General features: G+C 56.3%; 1 protein-coding gene across 2 annotated transcripts; it reads left to right on the forward strand.

Moving 5' to 3' along the window:
* Nucleotides 1–442: 442 nt before the first annotated feature.
* NTRK1 (neurotrophic receptor tyrosine kinase 1) lies at nt 443–19513 on the forward strand. Of its 2 annotated transcripts, XM_068538258.1 has the most exons (17): nt 443–732; nt 3887–3961; nt 4237–4308; nt 5929–5997; nt 6745–6890; nt 7140–7282; nt 9610–9742; nt 12133–12459; nt 12895–12912; nt 13084–13136; nt 13416–13518; nt 14027–14173; nt 14496–14626; nt 14826–14998; nt 17298–17538; nt 17897–18055; nt 19328–19513. In XM_068538258.1, exons 1-17 carry the CDS (start codon nt 443–445, stop codon nt 19511–19513), a joined length of 2466 nt encoding a protein of 821 aa, XP_068394359.1. The 2 variants fall into 2 exon arrangements, with proteins under 2 accessions (XP_068394359.1, XP_068394360.1); XM_068538259.1 differs by lacking the exon at nt 12895–12912 and having other exon boundaries at nt 521–732.
* Nucleotides 19514–23477: the final 3964 nt, after the last annotated feature.

Below are 23477 nucleotides of genomic sequence, written 5' to 3' on the forward strand. Positions count from 1 at the left end.
TTCCCATTTCTTTCTAGGCTTTAGAGAGTGTTTCACCTAATTTATCCCAAGTGACATGCACACTCCCTCAGGCACGCGCCCCGTGCGGAGTGAGATGTGAGGCCGGGGGCTGGCTAGGATGACCTGGACGGCAAGCTTTCCCAAAGCTCAGTCATCTCCCCTCCCCCCTAAATGCAGCTTCTGTAGGCTGGGAGAAATAATGTATCAACTTCCCAGTTCCCCTACTCCCAGCAGAAACCTCCGAGGAGTTCTGCGGCTGCCCTTCCGCGTCTCCTGGAGCTGGGGGGATCTTGGGGGAGTAGGCTGCCAGGGTGGGGGCAAAGTTGGGGACTTAGAAGAGGAGGGGGAGGGGTTGGAGTCAGAGGGGGCGGAGCGAGGCCGGGCGGGGGCCGCTGGCTCCGCCCTTTCCTGGCGGCTGGGTCTTTAACACTGCCCAGCGCACATGTCGCGGGAGGCCAGGCAGCCGCTGCTGGAAGCACACAGACGGCTGCCCGGCCGGGGCGAGGCGGGCGCCGCCGCGATGCTGCGAGGCGGACGGCGCGGGCAACTCGGCGGGCACCGCCGGGCTACGGGGCCGGGCAGCCTGCTGGCCTGGCTGATGCTGGCATCTGCGGGCGCTGCACCCTGCCCCGATGTCTGCTGCCCCCACGGCCCTTCGGGGCTGCGCTGCACCCGGCCTGGGGCCCTGGAGAGCCTCCGCCACCTGCCAGGCGCCGAGAACCTGACGGAGCTGTGAGTGTCTGGCGGGCGAGGGGGCGCGGGGAAAGGCGGGCATAGCAGTGCCCCGTGGGCACGGGCTCGCCGCTTGCTTGCTGTATCAGGAGGGGCGGGCGCGGCGGGAGGCTGATACCGTGCAGCCCGCGGCTGTGCCTCGGCTTTCCTCCGCTGCCCTGGCAGCCTCCGCAGTTACTGCCTGGAAGTTGGGCTCAGGGCAGCTGCGGTGCTAGCTTCGAGGAGAGGAAAGGGGGCTCTCTGTGGACCAGATCTGAGAGAGCCCAGCCTTCTAGAAACCGCTTTCTGGAGCTCGGCCAGGAGTCCACCCTCTGCCCTATGCAGGGGGCGGTTATCTGCAGAGACACCCCCCCCCCCCAGTTTGGCATCCTCACCATCTCCCTTTTCCAGGGAGAAATCAGCCCCCTCCCCCTTCCTTGTCATGACCAGGCAACACTAATTCTCTCTGGAATTGGGAATTGAACTGGAATAGGTGGGAGGCGCTGAGGAGCCATAGCTTGGTGGTTGAGCTCTCTTCTTCCCACTTCCACCATCTCTTGTCCACACCGCCTCTTGATTTGGATGTGGGAAATGAGAGCCCCACCTGGCTTCCCTCTCCCCACCCCATCTCCCTCACCACCCTTGTCTCCCTACTTTGGGCAGGGAGTCAGGGGCCTTGCTGAGAGACTCTCCTCCCTTCGGGACCGGAAACGAAGAGGAATCTCCAGCATTTGCAGTATTCTGACATCCTGCAGTAACTGGTTACAAAATACTCAAGTACTTTTTAGCAGCGGGTGAAACCTAAGGGAGTATCCTGTACTTACTGGCCTAGAGGTACTCAAGCATCGCATGGTGGTGGCTGGAAAATACTTGAGTATTCTATGTGGCTGGCATGGCCAGCAAGACTTCTAGAAGAAGAAAGGAACTGCTAGAATATTCTCCTCCTGTGGCCTGGGGTTAGCGAATGGGCAAGGAGCCCTGACCTCATGTATGACAGGCTGGAAGGTATCTGAGGCAGGGGCCATCGATGTCTGGAAGTGACTTGAGCAGCCTGCAATAATTGGCACTGAGTTACGTGGGTATCTTGTGGTAATTAACAGGAAGGTACTTGATCTCTCTCCCTAATGGCCCTAGGGAGATGAGGAGGCAAGATGGCCTTGTCTTGGTCTGGACCTAGGTTTCTGCATGATGGGAGGGGGCCTGAGGTCCAGACTGCCACCCTCAATCCCGTCCATTCATCACTCTGGGCCTTCAAAGCAGGGCCCAGGCTCCTGAATGTTCCCCATCAGCGCTCTCTTTTCCTGATTCCCTTCCGAGCCCCTAGTAGGTCCAGCTGGGGGAGGGGGTGGTGGGAAGTGTGGACAGGTTGGGGCTGGGGGGGTGGGAGGCATGCAGGGTGGTGAGCTGAGCTGTCACTCTGGGTGGGGCGGCAGTCTAACCCCTGCCTCCGCCTGCAAGGTCCCCTCCTCCTCCCTCACCCGCAGAGCTAACGAGGAGATAATGGACTCGAATAGACAGATTGATTATGAATCCAAACGAATGAGGCAGCTTTGAGCACGCTGCCTGACAGTTTGCACACCCCCAGCCACACTACTTCTCACCCCCTCCCGGGGTCCCTATAGCTCTAGGTCCTTTGGGCAGGGGCTGGTGGGGGGGTTGGCAGGACAGGGACCTACTCTCTCTCAGAGTCACTGGAGTTTTACTCCCTAGACCTCAGGGGACTGAGGACCTGATGCTTGGCTGTCCTGCAGGGGCCAAGTCTGGGAAGGGCTGGCGGGGAGGGGTCATTCAGGCTGGTCCTGGTTCCCACAATTGAGGAAAGTACAGGGTAGAGGGGGAGATTTCTGAGAACAGGCAGTGAGTCAGGGGCCCCTGTGTGTGTTGGGGGCGGGCCTGACGTGCCGCTGCAGGGCAGCTGACTTCTCAGGAACTCCCTGGCGTGCCAGATCCAGAAGCTGGACAGGGCCTGGGACGTCAGAAATCCCACAGCCCTGCATGCCTGCTTTTACTTCTTTCTTTCTCTTCTCCCCATCTTGCTTTCTCTGGCTCTCTGTGCTTATCTACCTGTCCCTCTGTCTCCCTTTTCTTATCTGTCTCTCTCCTTGTCTGTCTCTGTCTCTGTGTCTCTGCCAGTCTCCTCCTGTCAGTTCTTCCTCCTAGGTGTCCCTGTTTCGCTATCTCTTTGTTTTTCTGCACCCTGCTCCCCACCCTCAGCCTTCCCATTGCCCTCTCACTGTGAAACACAGCCACTTGGTGCCTCTCCACCATCCCCAACTCTGACTCCCTCCTCTCATTGCCCCTCTCCTCCTCCCTGGGACCCTCCTGGGGCAGGGAGGGGCTCAAGGAGTCCCTGACTGACAGCCTCTATGCCTGTCACTCGCTTTGCTGAAAGATGGGGGGGGCGATGGAGGGGTTGCTTCTTGAGTGTGGGGAGGGACCAGCTTTGAGGGGGAGAGGGTGGGGTGTGTGTGTGTGTCTGTGCGTGTGCGTGTGCACAGCAGTATGGGTGAGCCCAGACGGTGGCCCCTGAGTGGTGTGTTTGGGAGCGCATATTTACATGGCCACAGGGCTTCCTTTGTTCTGGGTGGGGCAGTGGCAGGGATGAGCGTAGGCCCTTTGTGGAAGCAAGCGTTTCAGCGTGACCCCCTATTGCTGAGCGTGTGCAGGAGGGGCTCTGTGTTTAAAAGCAGAACGCCAAGCTGCAAATGGACTTGTGTGTGTTTATGAATGTGAGTATGCCCACACATTCTCACGTGTGTGTGCGCGCATGAGAGTTATGCAGCTATGTTTTTCCCCGTGGGATAGCGTGAGCATGCACACGGGCACACCTGTGCGTTCATGCATGCATGTGTGGGCGTGTGTGAGGAGATGTGTCTCTGTGCATATGTTTACACATCTGTGTGTGTGCATGCTTGAGTGTGTGAGAGTGTGCATGTGTGATGGTGTGAGGATGCATGCATGGGACGATATGGCTGTGTGAGGTGGTGGGTCTCCATGCCTATGAGGATGCATGTGTGTGGGCATGCCTGTGCATGTGTACGCGTGTAAACAGGTTTTTGTGTGACTGGATGCATGTGTGCACACGCGCATGTGATTGGGAGGGAGGGAGGTGGGTGGGCATGGGAACTCGAGTGTGGGCCTGCGCCCCTGTGACTCCCATCCCCTCTCCCCACAGCTACATCGAGAACCAGCAGCATCTGTGGCAGCTGAAGCTCAGTGACCTGAGGGGCCTGGGGGAGCTGAGAAACCTGTGAGGGGCTCCACACAGGGCCTGGGGGACCAGAGGGTCAGGGAGGGCTCAAGGGGCCCGGGAGGGGCGTGGGAGGACCTGAGAGGCTGAGGATGGAGGGGCTGGCTGGTCAGTGAGCCCAGTGGTCTCAGGGGTCCAGGGTGGCTGAGAAAGCTTTGAGGAGGGTGGGGAGGGGTCCAGGGCTCGGCACTGGGGACTGGAGGGCTGGCATGGGCAGAGAGTGTGACCCAGGGGAGCTACGAGCCTCGGTGCTGATCCTGCTGCACCCTCCCCAGCACCATCGTGAAGAGTGGTCTCCGTTTCGTGGCGCCAGATGCCTTCCATTTCACTCCTCGTCTCCGTCGCCTGTGAGTGGCCAGGGCTGGGCAGAGGGGGGTGAGAAGACACCTAGGCTTGGGCGGCTAATGGGCTTGGCCCTCCCCAGGGAACTGTTCTGAGGAAGGCCCCAGCCTGGTCAGGGAAGTCGTTCCACCCATTCTCCTGGGGCCTTCTTCCCATCCACTTCAGGGATGGCGGTGCCCTCAGCTCCCACCCCTGCCAGCTGGAAGGTCCTTCTTGCTGTCTCACTTCCATGCTTCATGCTACAGGGACACTTCTCGTAGGTGTCTGCCTCAGTTTTCTTCCCAGGGCTCAGATACACACCAGTCCAAAGGGAGCAAGGATGGGGAGCAGGGCTCCGGGTTCTGGCCGGGACTCTATCTCCCACCTGCTCCCTGGCCCCTGGGATAGCCTGGGAGCTGGGGGACCAGATCTGCCACTCGGGGTACTCCCCTGGGAGTCACAGCCACCCCTTCCGTAGAGGAGGGGGAGGGGCAGGGGTGGGCAGGAGAGACCCTTGGAGTCCCTGGCAGCCCCTCTGAGGGTAGGAGTTCAGCTCCTCCTTCTCACCACCGGCAGGTGGAGAGATGGGAAGTGTGGTGGGAGCCTGTCATTCAGAGTTGTGCTGGGTACTCTAAACTCTCTGTGTGTCCGTGATTTAGCAACAACGACAGACAAAATGCGGTGATGTTACCTCACTGACTGTGTATTAGGGCTTCAGTTAAAAATGCGTACTCAGTGACACCTCACGATACTTAGGTCAGCGAATCTTCGCGATCAACCTGGTGAGAAAGGTAGTGTCATCTCCATGTTATAGATGAGAATTCTGAGAATCAGACGTGTTCAGTGTCTGGGCTGAGGTCACGCAGCTGTAAGTGGCAGGACAGAGGCACACTCAGCTCTGTCTGGCGCTAAAGCGGGTAGCCTTTGCGATCCCCGTGTGGCGGCTACTCTCCATCTCAGCCTCCACAAGCTGAAAGACAGCTAGGCAAGGGGAGGGGTCAGGGCAGGCCCCTCAGAGGCAGAGGGTCCCAGGAGTGGCAGCCTGGTGCAGGGCGCAGAGTACTGGAGCTGGCCCTCACCCAACTGCCCTTCTCCATCTCTACAGCTAGGGGGCTGGGGGCCTGGGGTCCCTTGCAGCCAACTTTCCTTAGTCCCTGAGGAGGGGAAAGAAGGAGGAGTGGGGAGGGAAGCCGAGGAAGGACTCTGAGATCCTCGCACGGCATCCAGCATGGGGCAAAGGAGTGTGGAGGGCCCGTGCTCCCCCTCCTCCTCTGGCCCGGTCCTGGGCTCTGTGGGCAGGCAGCACAGATGGAGCCCCTGCCCCCAGCTGGGGCCTCAGCACTTTGCCAGCTGGGGCCAAGGCTTGGGGAGGGGGAGCGGCTGTTCCCTCGGACCACCCCGCCTCCCTGGGGTCTGGGGAGGGGGTTAAGTGGGGTTAACCCTTGTTGTCCCAGGGAGAAGAGCGGGACTCAGAGAGCCTAACCAGTCCCCCCTCTCCAGTGACTCGCCGGGCTAGTTCTAGTTGGCAGGGCTGGGGTCGGGGGAGCCAGATGTCAGCTTCCTCCTGGCTCCTCCCCTCCCTCACACTGGGTCAGAGCAAGGTCGCTCGCTCACAGGGTCTGTCTGCTCTGTCTCAACTCCCGCAGGGATCTGTCCTTCAATGCTCTGGAGTCTCTCTCCTGGAAAACCATCCAGGGCCTCTCCCTACAGGAACTGTGAGTGTGGGGACTTCCAGGGGCAAGAACAGCAACTGTGTGTGTGTGTGTGTGTGTGTGTGTGTGTGTGTGTGTGTGTGTGCCCTCGGGCACTTGAACCTCTGTGTGAAGGTATGTGTCGCTGTGTCTGCGTGGAACTTTGGGGGGGGTGGGGTGTTCTCTCTGGGGACTGAGTGTTTGGCTGTCCATATGCATGCTTGTGAACCCCCCATCGAAGCAGAAGCTGCAGGCCCAGCCATTGAGGGGGTGATTGCCCTGGGCACACTTGGGGTGGGGGGTGGAGAGCTGGCCTGGACAACTGATTGCGTGTGTGCTTGGGAGGCGGGGTGCTGGCGTGGTTCTCGGGGCCTGTGCACACGGGCACATCCGCCCACAGTGCTCATGGGATGGGTGGGACGGCAGTGGTCATGTATGTTTGGTGGGCGCCTCAGGCCTCTGGGTCACCCCGGAAGGCTGTGCCCTTCTCTCCTTGTCACCCTACTTGGGGCCCTCACCTGGCTTGTCACCCTGGGGAGCCCAGGTGAGGGAATTCCATGTAGCCCACAGCTGGCTGTCTTTGACTTTCGGCATTCTATTTCTTTCAGCAGTGTCTTGTGAGGGGGGTCCATGAGAGGAACTTCTCCCATCTCCCCACTCCTTCACCTCTAGACAGTCCACCCTGCTGTCTAACTGCACTCCCTCTTGCTGTAGTACTTCCTTCACATCTGCCCTTCCCCTGACTCTCTTGGTGTCCCCCACACCCACCAGAGTCCTGTCGGGGAACCCCCTGCACTGTACCTGTGCCCTGCTCTGGCTGCAGCGCTGGGAGGAGGAGGGGCTGGGCGGAGTGCGGGAACAGAAGCTGCAGTGTCCCGGGCAGGGGCCCCTTGCCCTCATGTCCAACACCAGCTGCGGTACGTGCTGGAGGTGGTGTGAGGGGCTGGGAAAGAGCACCATGCTTGGGGAGAGGGCATTGGGCAGGGCTCAGGGGGTGAGCCCTGAAGAGGGGCTGGGAAATGGACATTGGCAAGAGCTGGGGGAAACTGAAGGTTGGGGGGCAGGAGCAGGGGCTCTGAGGAGGGTGGGAGAAGGAGCACCGCCCTTGGGCGGGGCTCGGAGGCCACTCCCAGCTCTAACGCCCCTTGGGCATCCTGGGCCACCAGGTGTGCCCACGCTGAAGGTCCAGATGCCCAATGCCTCCGTGGACGTGGGGGACGACGTGTTGCTGCAGTGCCAGGTGGAAGGCCAGGGCCTGGAGCAGGCCGGCTGGATCCTCACGGAGCTGGAGGAGTCAGCCACGGCGATGGTGAGAAGCCCTCCACTGCCCGTGCCCCCACGCCCCCCTCCTGATTCGAGGCCTGCACAGAGCACAGGAGACAAAGACAGGGAAAGAGAGACAACAAATAAGAAGCACATAAAGGGTGAGGGATAGACAGAGATGGTTTAAACCCCTGGGACTAAGGCTTGTGCTGCTGGGCAGCCGCAGGCATGCACATGCCCTCAGGCCAGGCCCTGGCCCAGCAAGGACCCCAGGCTCCACCGATCCGCCACAACTTAGGTCCCCACTCTGGGATCAAGGTGCTGGCCACAAGAGAGAGGGTCACAGAGCCCTCACATATTGGAGCTGAACAGGGGAACCCAACAGACCAACTCTCCCATCCACCTCATTTCTAGATAAGGAAACTGAGAACCAGGGATGGGGCGCAATATTTGTGGTCCTGCACCCAGGCCAGTTCTTGGGGGCCTTTCGGTCATTTTCTGGAGACTCTGGAAGCAACATCCTCTTGAGTGTGTGATGAGCATATTAATAAAGGAGGCACAGGTCTGGTTCCAGCTCTCTCACTAATTAATTCTTGGAGTGACTTTTGGAAAAATCCCTCAATCTGCCTGCACTTTGGTTTTCTTATCTGTCAGCTGAGGAGGTAGACATGATGGCCTTCTGATGTCCTGCCTGCCTCTGGGCACTCTGTGGCCTCTATCTCTCTTATCCAGATCGGTCTTTGGGCATCTTCCCAGGTCTTGCCCTTTGTCCTCAGGCTGGCGACGGGCAGCTGAGAGTAGCTGTAGTTGACTCAGGAGGCCTCACGGACAAGGTCAGCAGGGGCCGACGTTGGGCTGTGCCCACCCAGAAAGCTGGCCCCTCACGGGTGGACACAGAGGGTCCAGTCCCTGGAAGGAGCTGGGTCAGTGAAAGCAGGGGTGTGGTGTTCAGTTTGGAGGCCCTCGCTTTGGGAGGGGAGTCAACCCCAGAATTGCAGGTGGCCCCTGGAACAATATTGAAGGAGGAACCACTGGACCCCTGAGCAGGGGGTCCAGACATGGTGGAGGGACCACAAGCCACTGAGTGGTTCCTCCTCTCCCAGAGATCAAAGCCACTGAGAGTGAGTAATGGAAAAGGGGACAAGGCAGAAACAAGAGGCTGGGCATGACCATCTGTGGAGAGACTTTTGATAAGCTATCTGTTTTGGGAAGTTGCAGGTTTTTGCTTTTCTCTTTGGGAGCTTTACATGTTTGCTACCACTTCTGTTTTCTGGAGACTTCCTATAGAAAAGCCATACCCTAACTGGGCTAAATGGAGGGGAGGGGAGGGGAGGCTGGTCCCCCTCAGGAGTGTGAAGGGTGGCAGAGCAGCTCAAAGGGAAGAGTTCATGGGACGCCATACCCCAGGGTGACTTGGAGGAGATGGGACAGCCGAGAGAAGCTTAGGGCAGGGCTTCCCCTTGGGGTGGCTGGAACCCAGGCCTTGCATAAGAGGCTGCAGAGCTCTTCTGGAATCTTTGAACTCACATATTCCAATGGAAGCCCAGAGAAACTTCACCTTTCGTGGTATTTATTCAAGGGATTCCACATTTACAAAATTTCCAGATAAATCAGATTTGTCCACTACTTCATCTATTTTCATCATTTTATGAAAATAGCTTTCTAAGATGTCAAAAGATCATTTTGTTTACCTCTTCAGCTTACAGAATAAGAAAATCTTGGTTCAACAAGATTAAGAATTGTCTTAAGGCCATATAGCGTCCATGGTGTCTTAGGAAGAGAATCTGAATCTGATTCAGTCTTTTGATGATGATTCAGAACCAAGTCACTTAGCTTCTCTCTAACTTCACTCTCTTTTTCCATCTGCCAAAGGTAGTCATCATGATTCTACCGTTGCTTCTAACTGCTGCCCTGTTACCAGCACCATCCCTTTGTTTCTGATCTTCCTTGGGCTGAGACTAAGTTTCTTAGAACTATGTGTAAAACAAGAATGAGTAGGTGGTGAGGTCCTGGCTGGTTTTCCAATTAGTTGTGCATATTTAGTACTTGGGATTTGTGACATCTATTTAGCTGTTTAGATGGTGGTTTTATGGCTTGGGGTACTTTGTGCCTATTTTGAGGTTATTGGTTGTGTTCTAGATTTTTCAGATTATTAAACAAATGATCCAGGAGAATCTGCAAACAAGCTCTAAAGGAGGGCCATTCTCTGCTATATTCTCTCCCACACCTTTTTCCTTCCCCTCCCTCCCAGCCTTCTTCCCTTTTCCATCTGGGCCAGAGGGGCTCCCCAAAGACATCAGCTCCAGCCGCCCTGCCTCCAATCCCAAGCCAGCTGAAGCTTTTCTTGATTTTCCCCTTTCTTCTATGACCCAGCAATCTGGGAGTCTGCCGTCCTTGGGACTGACCCTGGCCAATGTCACCAGTGACCTCAATAGGAAGAACGTGACGTGCTGGGCGGAGAATGACGTGGGCCGGGCTGAAATCTCCGTCCAGGTCAACGTCTCCTGTGAGTCCCAATGACTGCCCCTGTGCCCACTCCCATCCCTTCTTCCCTGAAAAGAGGATGTGAGCGTGGGGGGCTGCAGGAAAGGGGTGGGATGTGTGTGTCCACAGCTGCTCCCTCCCAGCTGTTTCCAGATTCCCATGAAAACCTGATCCTTTGAGGGAAGTCCTGGGGGCTCGTCAAGGCCAGAGGGACGGAGATGGATTTCTTTTTGGCCCCTGCCCAAGTCTTGCTACCTGAAGCCCTCAACACCAGCTGCCTGCCCGTTCTCACTGCTCTGCTGTATTTCTTCATGTCCGTTCCTCCTTAGAACTTTTGCCCTACATCCTAGTTTTATTTTTTTTATTTTTAATTAATTAATTAATTAATTTATTTATGGCTGCGTTGGGCCTTAGTTGCGGCACGCGGGATCTTTCATTGCGGTGGGCGGGCTCTTCATTGCAGCGCGCTGGCTTCTCTCTAGTTGTGGCCCGGGCTTAGTTGCCCCTTGGCATGCGGGGATCTTAGTTCCCCCACCAGGGATCGAACCCGCAACCTCTGCATTGGAAGGCGGATTCTTAACCACTGGGCCACCAGGGAAGTCCCTACATCCTAGTTTTAAAAGAAGAAATTCCCCATCTAAGTTCCTCTTTAGGCTTACTGCCTAATTTCCCTAGGTCTGCCACAAATTATTTAAAATCTTCTATGTTATATAAATTTTTCTTCTTGTGAAACAACATACATAGATATGTACACAAAACATATACACCTTAAACAGTAATTATTCTTACCAGCAGTTAAGAAGACACTCTCTTCCTCTCCCCATTCAGAACCCCGTCCTTCTCCACCCCATCCCGACTTTTGTGATAATCATTTCCTTGCTTTTAAAAATAATTTTACACACATATGCTTCCCTATCAATATGGTTGAGTTTTGTCTGTTCTTGTACATTATATAAATGGAATCATATCTCGTATTATTTTGTGTCTAGTTTCTTCTGCTCAACATTATTTTTTTTTTTAAGATTTATTTATTATTTATTTTATTTATTTTTGGCTGCGTCGGGTCTTAGTTGAGGGATCTTAATGGGATCTTTGTTGAGTCATGAGGGATCTTCCGTTGACGCGTGCGGGTTTTCTCTCCCTAGTTGTGGCACGCAGGCTCCAGAGCACTTGGACCCTGTAGTTTGTGGCACGCGGGCTCTCTTGTTGAGGTACGCGAGCTCAGTAGTTGTGGCGCATGGGCTTAGTTGCCCCGCGGCATGTGAGATCTTAGCTCCCTGAGCAGGGATTGAACCTGCGTCCCCTGCATTGTAAGGCAGATTCTTTACCACTGGACCACCAGGGAAGTCCCTCAACATTATTTTTGTAAGATTCGTCCACGTTAATGGGAGTAACTATTAGTTCATTCAGTTCACTGCTGAGTAGTATTCCATTGCATGAGTGCTGGCTGGAATTCCAGTATCGTGTGTGTGTATGTGTTTATACATATATATATATATGTATATATATATTTATATATATATTTATTTATTTGTTTGTTTATTATTATTTTTTTTCTATTATTGAGGGGCTTTTGCTTCTTTCAGGTTGGGTCTATTTCAAACCCATATCTTTTTTCAAAAAGTTTTTAAACAGTGTATATATATATATATATATATATATATATTTGTTTGTTTGATGTTTAGGCCCCCTTCCCAATCTTCTTAGGCTTGATTACACTTAATTTTTCTACATCCCTCATCCAAAAGACTCCATGTCTAATTTCCATAAGCTGGTACCCTACTTCTCTAGGACTGTTACTTATTTTCTTTAAACCCACCACTTAAGTTTTTTTTTTTTTTTCAAGGAATTATTTATTTTTTGGCTGCATTGGGTCTTTCTTGCTTCACACGGGCTTTCTCTAGTTGCAGTGAGCAGGGGCTACTCTTCGTTGCAGTGCGCGGGCTTCTCATTGCGGTGGCTTCTCTTGTTGCAGAGCATGGGCTCTAGGCACACGGAGCTTGGGCTCTAGGCACACATGGGCTTCAGTAGTTGTGGCTTGCGGGCTCTAGAGTGCAGGCTCAGTAGTTGTGGCGCACGGGCTTAGTTGCTCCGTGGCACGTGTGATCTTCCCAGACCAGGGCTCGAACCCGTGTCCCCTGCATTGGCAGGCAGATTCTCAACCACTGCGCCACCAGGGAAGCCCCACTTAAGTTTTTTAAGCTTGAGTTTTATACACCTGCTGCCTGATTTATTTAAGATTTACTGTCGGCTTTCTTCAAAACGTCTCTCCTTATGAATCTCTTAGAGCCTGCTGACCAGTTTCTCTTAGGCCTACCCCCTGATTTCCAGCTGTACACTCCCACCCCCACCTAGGATTTGTCAGGTCTGCAGCTGCTTCCGGACTCTCTCTGTCCCCTCTCTGGCCCGCAGTCCCCGCCAGTGTGCATCTGCAGCCAGCGGTGGAGCAACACCACTGGTGCATCCCCTTCTCCGTGGACGGGCAGCCCACGCCCTCTCTGCGCTGGCTCTTCAATGGCTCTGTGCTCAACGAGACCAGCTTCATCTTCACCGAGTTCCTGGAGCTGGCAGCCAATGAGACCGTGCGACACGGCTGCCTGCGCCTCAACCAGCCCACCCACGTCAACAATGGCAACTACACGCTGCTGGCTACCAACCCCTTGGGCCAGGCCGCCGCCTCCGTCATGGCCGCCTTCATGGACAACCCTTTCGAGTTCAACCCTGAGGACCCCATCCCCGGTGTGAGGGCCACCCTGAACCCTGCCCCCCTCCCTGGGTTCCACCTGGGTACAGATCCAGGTGTCCAGGGATGCCTGGCCCACTTCCTGCTGTGATCCTGACCTCAGAAGTTGGAGTGCCTGGTCTTGGACAGAAAGGAGCCTGGGGTTCTGGTGTCCAGCTCTGCGCTGTCCTCCTTGCCCCTGCCTCCCCCAAACCCCAGGAGTCCTGAACCCCTGAGCTCTTCCATTCACTTGGGCTGGCTGAAGAGAGAGCCACGCACCAGGGCATCCCTGGCCCAGCTGGAAAAGGGCCACGTGCATCTTCTCCCTTGAGGTCCAGCAGCTCCACCTCCCCATCCCACCCCCACCCACGAAGGGATGAGTCCCAGAGGGGGAAGGGGATGCACTGCTCTTTTCCCCATCTGATTGCTTTCTCTCCTCCCTCCTGCTGCAGTCTCCTTCTCACCAGTGGGTGAGTAGCCCAGGCTGGAGGGCAGGTTCTGTCTGGTCCCTGGAGCTCCGGCTGGGGCAGGGGGTACAGTTAACCTGATCCTTGAGGTGTCAGCTGGGGCCAGGGTGGGGAGTCGGTAGAGGAGACACAGTGTGTGCCAAAGCCTATCCTTCCTGCCCTGTGTCCCCATAGACACCAACAGCACATCCGGAGACCCAGTGGAGAAGGATGAAACACCTTTTGGGGTGAGCATGGGAAGTGGAAGCTTGTCCAGGACTTTAGGATCAGGAGGCCGGGCTAGAGGCTCATCTGCATGTCATTTCTGGTCAGAGCACAGAGATCAGTAGAATCTGGCCTGAGCTTAATCAGCCCCCTTCACAGCCGTGACTCGGGGGCCCCAGGGGAGGAGGAGGCAGGTCTGGGGGCCTGGCTCTGGGCATCTATGCGGGATGGAGAAACAGTTTGCTATGGGGGAGCTCTGAGAGTGCAGACAACCCCCAAATCTGACCACCCCACACCCTCAGGTCTCCATGGCTGTGGGCCTGGCTGTTTTTGCCTGCCTCTTCCTTTCTACGACGTTTCTTGTGCTCAACAAATGTGGACGGAGGAACAAGTTTGGGATCAACCGTGAGTTGGGGGGCTGCAGAATGGCTGTCTGTCAGTCTGTCCGTCTGGCTTTGTTTCCTGCTGGCTCTTCCCCACTCTGTCCTCTCTGTGGGGGCCTGTGCACACGTGGAGTTCTACAGAGTGTGTGTTTGGGGTATACGAGGACTGGCTATGGGGCTTGTGAATATGAGTGTGTCGGTGCTGGAGCCGGGGTAGTTTCAGAGGTAGCATCTGCTAATTGGTGGCTGGATTGTAGTCAAACACTAAGTGGGTCTGGGAGGTCTGGGCTCTGCGGGGGGGGGCAGTGGGGGAGTTCTCTGGTGGCCCACAGGGCCTGGTGTTGGACAGGAGCCAGACAGAGAATGGCCATAGTGCCTCCCCTTCCTCCTGCCTGCTGTCTTGCTTCCTAGCTCTTCTGTTCCGCCCGTGCAAGCTATGAGGTGGGGTCGCCTGGCACGCTGCAACCTGACAGGAGCTAGAGTGTGTGTCTGGGCTGTGACCCCGCCATGTGACTGTCTCTCCTCCCCAGGCCCCACCGTGCTGGCTCCAGAGGATGGACTGGCCATGTCCCTGCATTTCATGACATTGGGTGGCAGCTCCTTGTCTCCCAGCGAGGGCAAAAGCTCTGGGCTCCAAGGCCACATCATTGAGAACCCACAGTACTTCAGTGATGCCTGTGAGGGGCTGGGTCAAGGGTGCGGGCGAGCCTGTGTGTGTGTGTGTGTGTTTGTACGTGTGTGTGTGCATGTGGAGAAGCCCCTGTGTGCCATTGCCTTTGACCACCCCAGGCCTGAACAAGCCTTCCCTCCCACCCCGCTGCCACCCATGTCCACATCATGTCATGGGGCTTGGTGAAGGTGTGAAGGCTCAGTGTCCATCCTCCCCTTTGCCTGGCACCCCCTGTGCAGAGCACAGCCCTGCTGGACAGTCCTGTCCTTGCCCCTGTCCCATCCTTCCCAAGACTGGGGCTCTTGTCTGATCCTGCAAGCCTCCCTCAGGTGTTCATCACATCAAGCGCCGAGATATCGTGCTCAAGTGGGAGCTGGGTGAGGGCGCCTTTGGGAAGGTCTTCCTAGCTGAGTGCCACAACCTGCTGCCTGAGCAGGACAAGATGCTAGTGGCCGTCAAGGTAAGACCTTGGCCATGCGGTATTGCTGGCCCGGGCCCCCCTCCCAGAGCACCATCATTCCAGGGTGGGGTGCTCAGGCTGGTGGGTGGGAGGCTGGGGTCTGGCATGGTTCACGACTTGGGGGTGGATGGGTCACCTTGGACGTGGGGAGGTCAAGGCTGGGCCCCCACCCAGGCCCGTCCCCGCCCCTACCATCCAGGCGCTGAAGGAGGTGTCTGAGAGCGCCCGGCAGGACTTCCAGCGGGAGGCCGAGCTGCTCACCATGCTGCAGCACCAGCACATCGTGCGCTTCTTTGGCGTCTGCACCGAGGGCCGCCCGCTGCTCATGGTCTTTGAGTACATGCGGCATGGTGACCTCAACCGCTTCCTCCGGTATGAGGGCCTGGCCCTGGCGCTGGCCCTTGGCCCGTCGTCCCTTCCCTACAAGCACATCCCTGCTTGTCTGCTGAACTGAGGGGGGTGGGACACCAAGAAGGAGCAGGAAGGCCCTGTCCGCGAGGCAAACGTGAGGCAAGTGTGTGAATGTGAGGAGAGTCCGTGCGGAGGACAGAGCGGCAATGTCAGGGAGGTTGCATTAGCAGAAGTCACGAGCTGAATCTTCAGGATGGGTGGGCTTTGCAGAGACTGTGTGTGTGCACGTGCGTGTGGCACACAGAAGCCAGGCCTGTAGGAGGTGGCAGTTTTGATAACTACGATAACAGCAATAACAGACATTTATCAGGCACTTTCCACGCTCCAGGCACTGTGCTCTATATTTTATAATTCATTCTAATTATGACTGTATGTGCTTATACATATATGTCTGTATAATAATATAAATGTATATTTATTTTTCATAGTCTCCTAGCATATATGGCAATTTATACTTGAAGAAAGTTACCAAAAATTCGTTTCTTTGGCTTTGGACAGAACAACTCTGATATGTTAACTAATTTGTACTGATAATTTTAATAACTTCAAGAAATGTACCCATTTCTCAGATGAGGCTTAGAGAGGTTAAGTGACTTGCTCAAGGGCACACAGGTAACAAATGGTCCAGGGAGATGTGACCCCAGGCAGAGCCCTGCTCTCAACCCCTGACTGTGATGGTCACATATTCCCTTCGTTGTGTCCTCCTCCGATGAGGTGGACCCCCTGTGAGGTTGGGGCCGTGTGAGGCAGGGAAAGGGCCAGGGTTTGGAATCAACTGCGACTTATTAGCTGCGCCTATTTTGCCAAGTAGATTTCCTCTCTGGCCTCAGTTTCCCTACCAGTAAGAGGGACAACGTGGGACTGTGGTTCTGGATGAGTGTGCTTGTACAGCTGATGGTAGTGATTTGGTCTCCAAACATCCCTTTGGGAGTGACAGGTCATTCATGTAGCCAGGCTGCAAAATTCAGCTGGGAGAGACTCCAGAGTCTGAGCTTATCTTGAGCATGGGGAGGAGCCAATGGAGGATGTGGAGTGGGAAGGAGGTGAGGGCAGACCTGAGGTTAAATGTGGAGGTGAATTGGCTCAGAGGAGCCCAAGTCAAGAGGAGGCCAAAGAGGAGCTCTTCCCCTTACTCACTAGATGCGGTGTGGGCTCTGTGCTAGGGACCGGATGCAAGCCAGGATCCATCTGGGGTCCAGGATGGAGGAAAAGCAGCTTTATATAGTGGATAGAGCACGGGTAAACCAAAGGAGGGAAACATGAAAGCTCCTAGATGAGTCTAGAAGACTTCCCCTAGGAGGGGCCATCTATTTCTCCTCGCCTCTGGGCCTCTACCTCTGCCTGGTACACTGGGTCTCCTTCCCAGCCCCTTCACCCACCCCTGTCCCCGACCCCTTCAAGTGGCTTACCCACCTCCCTTCCCAAGGGCTTGAGTGTCAGTTAAATGTCTCTTCTTCCAGGAAGCCTTCCCTGACTTCTTCCATCCCTACCCTGAGTGCCCATCAGGTGCCCCCCGCACTGCACTGCTGTAACCTGTTTATCTGCATCCTACCCTCCACTGTAGCTCTGGTGCTTGGCACATTGGAGATGTTACCTGGAATAAGTGAAGAAATAAATTGTTGAGGAGAAAGTTGGCCAGTAGGAAAGGGCAGTACTGACAAAACCATCAGTCAGACAGCTGCAGAAGAAGGAATATTTGGGGAATGGAGATGAATGATCGGGGAATGGAGATGAATGATCAGGGACTGGTCTGGAGGGATGGCTGTGGGGAGGAGGAGGTCTTCCTGGAAACCTTTGGAAGGAAGGTTGGATACCGAGGGCAAAGGTGAGAGAGACAGGAATCAAGGACGACCACATTTCAGGCTCACAGCCTGGGTGGGGGACGTTCCCTTCACTGAGGCAGGGGCAGGCCTGGGGGAAGATGCTGAACACCTTCGCAAGGGCTGAGTCGGAGGTGTACCCGGGCAAGAGACGTAGGGGCCAGTGGGCAGCTCCAGTGGGCTTGGAGTTCAAGGGTGCTGCATGAGAGGAAGGCATTAATGTGGAAAGTGTGGGCACCAGTGGAAGCTCTAGAGGTGGGGCACACCAGCCGGCCCCCATCCAGGTCCCTCCAGACAGCTGCCTCCCCTGTTCTTTCCTTCCTCCATTCCCTGAGTCGCTTCCCCCACCCCCCAACCCCCAGCTCCCTGGGCTCCCTTCTCTCAGGCTCCTGGGGGTTCTCTCCTCCCAGCCTATCCTTCTCCCTCACTCTTTCTCGAAGGTCCCACGGGCCTGATGCCAAGCTGTTGGCTGGCGGGGAGGACGTGGCTCCAGGGCCTCTGGGCCTGGGGCAGCTGCTGGCCGTGGCTAGCCAGGTCGCCGCTGGGATGGTGTACCTGGCGGGTCTGCACTTCGTGCATCGGGACCTGGCCACGCGCAACTGTCTGGTGGGTCAGGGACTAGTGGTCAAGATCGGCGATTTCGGCATGAGCAGGGATATCTACAGCACCGACTATTACCGCGTAAGTCTTTCACCCCGACCCCTCCCACAGCATCCAAACTGCAGACACGCTAATGCCGAGTCCCCCTCCAGTGCCTGCCCTTGCTGGGCACGCCCTCCTCTTCCTCAGGCGGTGTGGTGTCTGAGACTCTCTGGCTCTGGTTTTTAACCCTCCTCCTACTCCCTCGGCCCCCAGTGGAGGAGGGTCTGTCTCCACTATCGCGGAGGGAAACGGCACCATCGGTTTTTCCCTTTTAGCCCTGGGCCGGAGAGCCACTTCTATTTATTTTTAATGACGGGACTGGGGGCGGGTCTGCGTCAGGAGAGGCTGTCCGCGGTGGGCGCCCGCAGGAGGTGACGCAGCGCCCGCACGCCGGCAGGTGGGAGGCCGCACCATGCTGCCCATCCGCTGGATGCCGCCTGAGAGCATCCTCTACCGCAAGTTCACCACCGAGAGCGACGTGTGGAGCTTCGGCGTGGTGCTCTGGGAGATCTTCACCTACGGCAAGCAACCCTGGTACCAGCTCTCCAACACAGAGGTCAGCCCCGCTCCGTGGGTCATTCCCTGCCGGCCACCCTGTCCCCGCCCCTTCGGGTCCCTTTTTCAGGAAATTCTGTCCCCTTCTGCCCCTCATCCCACTGCCGGCAGGTCGGGCACCCATCCAGCACCCCGCTGACGCTGCTCTCTCCACCCCAACCCTGTTCTTTTCTCACATTCTTCCTTCTCCTATTCTAACTGGCTCCTGGGGGAACCTCAAAGCACTTATAAATGGAGCCCAGACCCCCATCCCTAGCTGCATTTTATAGACCTAGTAGGCATCATCAGGGTGAAAGGGAGAGGCATGGAAAGAGGAACACAATACGAGAGGGCCTGACGCTGCAGCAGGAAGGCTGGAGGTTAGACTGTAAGAAGGACGGTCCTACACCTCCCCTTTCCCTCCTGGCTGGGCACAGGTGTTCCCTCTCCCAGAGCAGCTCCCCCCTACCCCCTCCTTGGCTCGCAGCTGTCAGTTTCCATTTCTCCTCCTAATGCAGTCTGCTCCCTGGAGGCTGGTGGCGTGGGAGAGAGGGTTATAGATTTTAATTTTCTCAAGCACTGAGAGAAGGAATGGAATTAGTGCCGCCCATAACCCAAGTCCTCTAATGGCGAGGGAGGGAAGAAGGGGGGAAGAGACTCCAGGCCCTTCAAGCATCTCCCTGCCACAGTCTCTCCTTCCTTGGATCCCTTAGCTGCTCTTGCAGTCCTTCCTGGAGTTTAACTTTGATCTTTCCTGCTGCAGTTTTCTTTTAAGAGCAGCTAGGTCCCCACAGAGTGGTACCTACAGAAGAGAGAAAAAGTGGGGTTGCCGTCTACCTTAAAATGCAAGCCAGCCACTTTTCAAGGCCTTTACCTGCAACCCTGCTCTGTTTTTTGCCCTCTGGAGCTGAGAGATGGAGAACCCTTCCCTTCTTCCATGCAGCCGTCAACACTAAACTGATGGATTTGGCAAATGCCTTGGCCTCTCCCCTTCCTTGGCCCACCTGGCAAGTCTTCCTAGGGTCTGATTCCAGCCCTTTGGGATACAATTCTACCCCAGCCCACCCCTCCCAGGGTCTCTTTAGCTTTAATCCTTCCACTGCTCAGTGTCAGAGTGGAAAGGAATCTTGGGATTCACTGCATCCTTTCAGATTATTAGTAGCCACGAGGCCCAGACATATCGTATGACCTGCCTTGGGAGCTTCAATGAGGCAGAGGCAGTGCTGGGTCTGGCCTCACTCTCCTGCCCCCAGCCCAGTGTGCCCTCTTCTCTCTCTCCCTCTGGTGGCCCCAGGCGATCGAGTGCATCACGCAGGGACGTGAGCTGGAGCGGCCGCGTGCCTGCCCACCGGAGGTCTACGCCATTATGCGGGGCTGCTGGCAGCGGGAGCCCCAACAACGCCACAGCATCAAGGATGTGCACACCCGGCTGCAAGCCCTTGCCCAGGCCCCTCCTGTCTACCTGGATGTCCTGGGCTAGGAGGCTGGCCCAGAGGCTGGGGCTGGGTAGCCGGAATACTGCAGCCTGCCCTCAGCGACCCCCATGGCTCCCAGCAGCCCCAGGGTGATCTCAAAGCATCTAACTCACCCTCAGCATGCGGGAGGGGACAGGTGGGGTCTGGGAGCAGAGGATGTGCCTGCTTCTCTAGGCAGGGTTCCGCCATAGCAATTATATTTATTATCCCTTGGCTGTGTCTCTTGCCAATTCTTGGGATGGTGTTGTTCTGGGAGGGGGTTATGGGGACTCAGGTAGGGGGATGACTTTCCGGGATCCTTCCCCTCTCTGCTTAACCTCAGCCACCTACCCCTACTGCACGCAGCCGTCACCTCCACCTTGTAGTGGTGGGTTGCCTCCCAGTCCCATGGTCATCTTGTCCGCCTGGCGGTGAGGCAGCCTCAGGTCGAGCTTCCCGGACCTTCAGACCCTAATTGCCTATCTCTGTATTTCACTCAGGAAGGCTGCAGTAGGAGGGATTGAAGTTAGATGTGGAGGTGGACAGGATGGAAGCATTGGTGGGGTGAGTGTTCCTTGTATTGGTGTGCCCAGAACAGAGCAAGCACACAATGCAACAAAAGGTTGAGAAAGAAAAGGGGAGGACAGCTTGCGTATGTGGGCGCATGTGTGCACGAGAGCACACGTGCGCATGCATGCACACGTGTGTGTGTGTGTGTGTGTGTGTGTGTGTACATGTGGCAGGGACAGGGAAGGAGTAGGATAAAGGAATGGTTGAGGGAAGCAGGACCGCTTGTTCCTTCCCCTCTGTCACTCTTCTCGGCTCTAAGTGCTTTGAGATCCTTACCTGGAGGCCAGGAATTGAGCAAGGTGGCTATTTCCTAAGGACCAAGCCATCTCCCCATTCCATTCTGCCCGAGGGAGGAGGTAAGCTCTCCCTTCCCCTCTGTCCCTTGGAACACCACTGGCCCGAGGCCACCACTGGCCCGAGGCTTTTGTCAGCTCCGAGGCTGGGTGAGGTCCCCCACCCCAGGACCTGGGCCCTGCCCCCATCTTCCTCACCCTGGAGCCAGGGAGGAGCAATTTCCTCCCACCCTCAGCCCCATCACTTCCAATCACCTGCCCAGCTCCTGCAATAACCCACGCTCCCCATGGCTCCTCAGGGCTAATGGCGTGACTGTCTCATGTCCCTGGGTGCCCAGCTCTCCCCACCCGGTGATTCAATCTGGGTCTTATCACCCCTAGGCCTAGGCCGATGGTGTCTGCCTCTTGTCCAGGCTGGTTAGTGCTAATGGAGGTCTGACCCAGGGCTGCAGGCTGATTGATGGGGGGGGTCTGGTCCTTGAGGGCCAAGTTCAAAGGCCCTCCTCTCATGCCCTGGGCTGAGTGGGGCTGGTGCTGCGCCACCCCCGGGAAGGGAGGGCTTGAGCAAAAGTGATTGGGAGGAGAGGAGGTTGGAACGTGCTAGGAGAGACAGGGTCAGGGGATCAAATCCAACAGGTGAGCCCAGAGACAGTGCAAAGAGAGAGACAATGCAGACAGAGAGAGGGACAGGACTTAAAGACATGGAGACAGGCTGAGAGACTGTCGAGAGGGTGCAAACAGAGAGGGAGAAAGAGACGCACAGACAGATGGACACAGATGAAGAGACAGAGGCACAGATGAGTGACGTAAACAGACACAGGTGGCACAAACAGCTGAATCAGAGTGTCCTGGAGAATAGCATGGCCTCCTTGGAGGGTGCCTTCTATCTCGCACACACTGCCATCCTCCCCACCTCCTCAGGCTGCTTGAGCCTGTCTTCAGGGCCGAGGAGGGAAGTGGTACACGCTTCCAGCCTTGGAGACTCTGTGGGTAGAGGCGTAGGGGGCCTGGGGTTTGGCCCACACTGAGCATCACTGAAGCAGAGGGGATGGAGGTCAGGTGGCAGAAGGGACCCGCCAGGGCATGTGGAGCGTTACCAAGGTCAAGAGCATCAGAGTCTCAGAGGATCTTAAAACCACAGCTGGAGGTATTGCTGGAAAAGCTGGACAGGTGAGGTGAGGGGTTCTGGGAACAAGGTTAGGACAGGGAAAGGAAAATGCTGGGAGGCTGTGGGAGAGGGAATTGGATAGCTTTCATTGATCTGGGAACAGGAGCTTAAGCCAATGACTTTGATTCCTTCAGGCAATCGTGGCCTGGGGCCTTGTCCTGGGTGGTAAGGAGGGAGCTTGCACCCACTTTGCCAGCTTCATGGCCTAAGAGCCCCCGCAGTCCGTTCCCTTCATTGATGGGCACGTAGATGAGCACATTGACAAGCACACCAGCCTACCCCACACAGCCAGGCGTGCACGTGCAAACATGTACACACATGGCACCTCCCCACTCCCCGACTCATAACTGTTGGATCCCATTGTCTTTAATGGTGCTCCCCACCACGCCACTGTGACACATGCCCCGTCCCTGTTAATTACCTCCTGGCTGTGCCAAGTCCATTAACTGCCACACCCACCCCTGCCACACACACACCAGGGGCTAAGCACCAGCTGAGATGAACGCCTGCAGGGGGATCAATGGAATGGGGCCCTGAGGACCCCATGGGGAGCTGGGACAGGGACAGCCACCTGAGGCTGTGGGGATCAGACATCTGAGTCCCCCAGACCTGGTGTAGTTCCCCCACTACCCCTCCCTCTCAGAGATAGCTGTCTTGGTTGGGAGACACAGGCTCAGATGAGGTGGTGGATACTGCAGGAACACCTAACATTGAGGAAAGAACCCAGAACTCCCCTGTCTAAGGAAGCTTCTGCCAGCATCTCCACAGGGCTCTGGAGAGAAGGAATCAGTGATGCAGAAGCCAGTGTGGCTCCCCAGGGGCCCCCAGTAGGGAGGATGGGCTCTCTACAGAACCCAGGGGTCCAAGCCTTCCAAGGCTGACCCCCTCAGCCTTCCTAACCAGCCTCTGCCTCTTTTCTGTCTGCTCCCTTGGGGGCTGGATTCCCGACAGGAGGGCGGAGCATCTGTTCAGGTTTCCAGGAACAGTGCAGGCAGAGTGCTGGGGCAGCCTGGGTGGAGAATGTCCTGTCCTGTCCTATGTCCCCTTGAACCACCAAGCTAAAGAGAGATCCTAGAGAAATTCCAGACTCCATAGGCCCTGGACTCTCCAAGTACCAGCTGGAGAAAGCCTGTTTTGCCCAATTCCTAATGTGGCCTTAGACAGGCTGTCCAATGAGAGAGGGGCTGACAGTCCCGGCAGGAGCCAGGACCCAGAAACCCCAACTTTCAGTCTACAGCCAGGCTGAACCACCAGGCAGTCCAGCCCCACCCTCAGAGGGGACTGAGGACTCCACAGCTCCAAGCATCAGTCCCCTCCCAGATTCTCTCTCTGTCCGGCCCCACCCAATCCGCGCCCCGGCCCCGCCCCATCCCCGCCCCGGCCCCGCCCCCCACCAGCTCTGACAGACTCCAGTGCTAAGATGGAACGTTTGAGCAGCTCTGGCTCTCGGGCAGTGGGGAGGAGAGAGACCTGGAGCCAGGACATGGAGACAACACAGGGCCAGAGCTGCCAGAAGAGCCCACTTAGGGGCAAAGACAAGGAGAGAGGGGGCAGCCCGGAGCAGCGCAGAGAAACAAGAGGTGCATGCATAGGGCATGGAGAAAAAAGCAGAGAGCCCCAGCTTCGGCCCAGAGCCCTGGGGCAGTGTGTTCTACTCTGAGCCCTTGGACCAAGAGGCTCTTTAACACCCCCTCCTACTCAGCTGGGTCCCTTCCTCTCTTTCCAGGGCTTGGTTCCCTGGAGATCAAGCTTCTAGGCTCTGCAGCCAGAGTGCCTGGTTCTGTACCTACCAGCTCTGTGATGCTGAGCAATTTACACCGCCTTTCTGTGCCTTAGTGTCCTCCTCTACAAAATGCAGATAATAATAGCACTAATCTCCTAGGGTCATTATGAGATTTAAACAAGTCTTACGTGTAAAGCTTTTCCAATGAGGCCTGGCCTGTGGTAGGTGCTATATAA

This window comes from Eschrichtius robustus, chromosome 3, assembly GCF_028021215.1.
Source record: "Eschrichtius robustus isolate mEscRob2 chromosome 3, mEscRob2.pri, whole genome shotgun sequence".
In the NCBI taxonomy this organism is placed as follows: Eukaryota; Metazoa; Chordata; class Mammalia; order Artiodactyla; family Eschrichtiidae; genus Eschrichtius; species Eschrichtius robustus.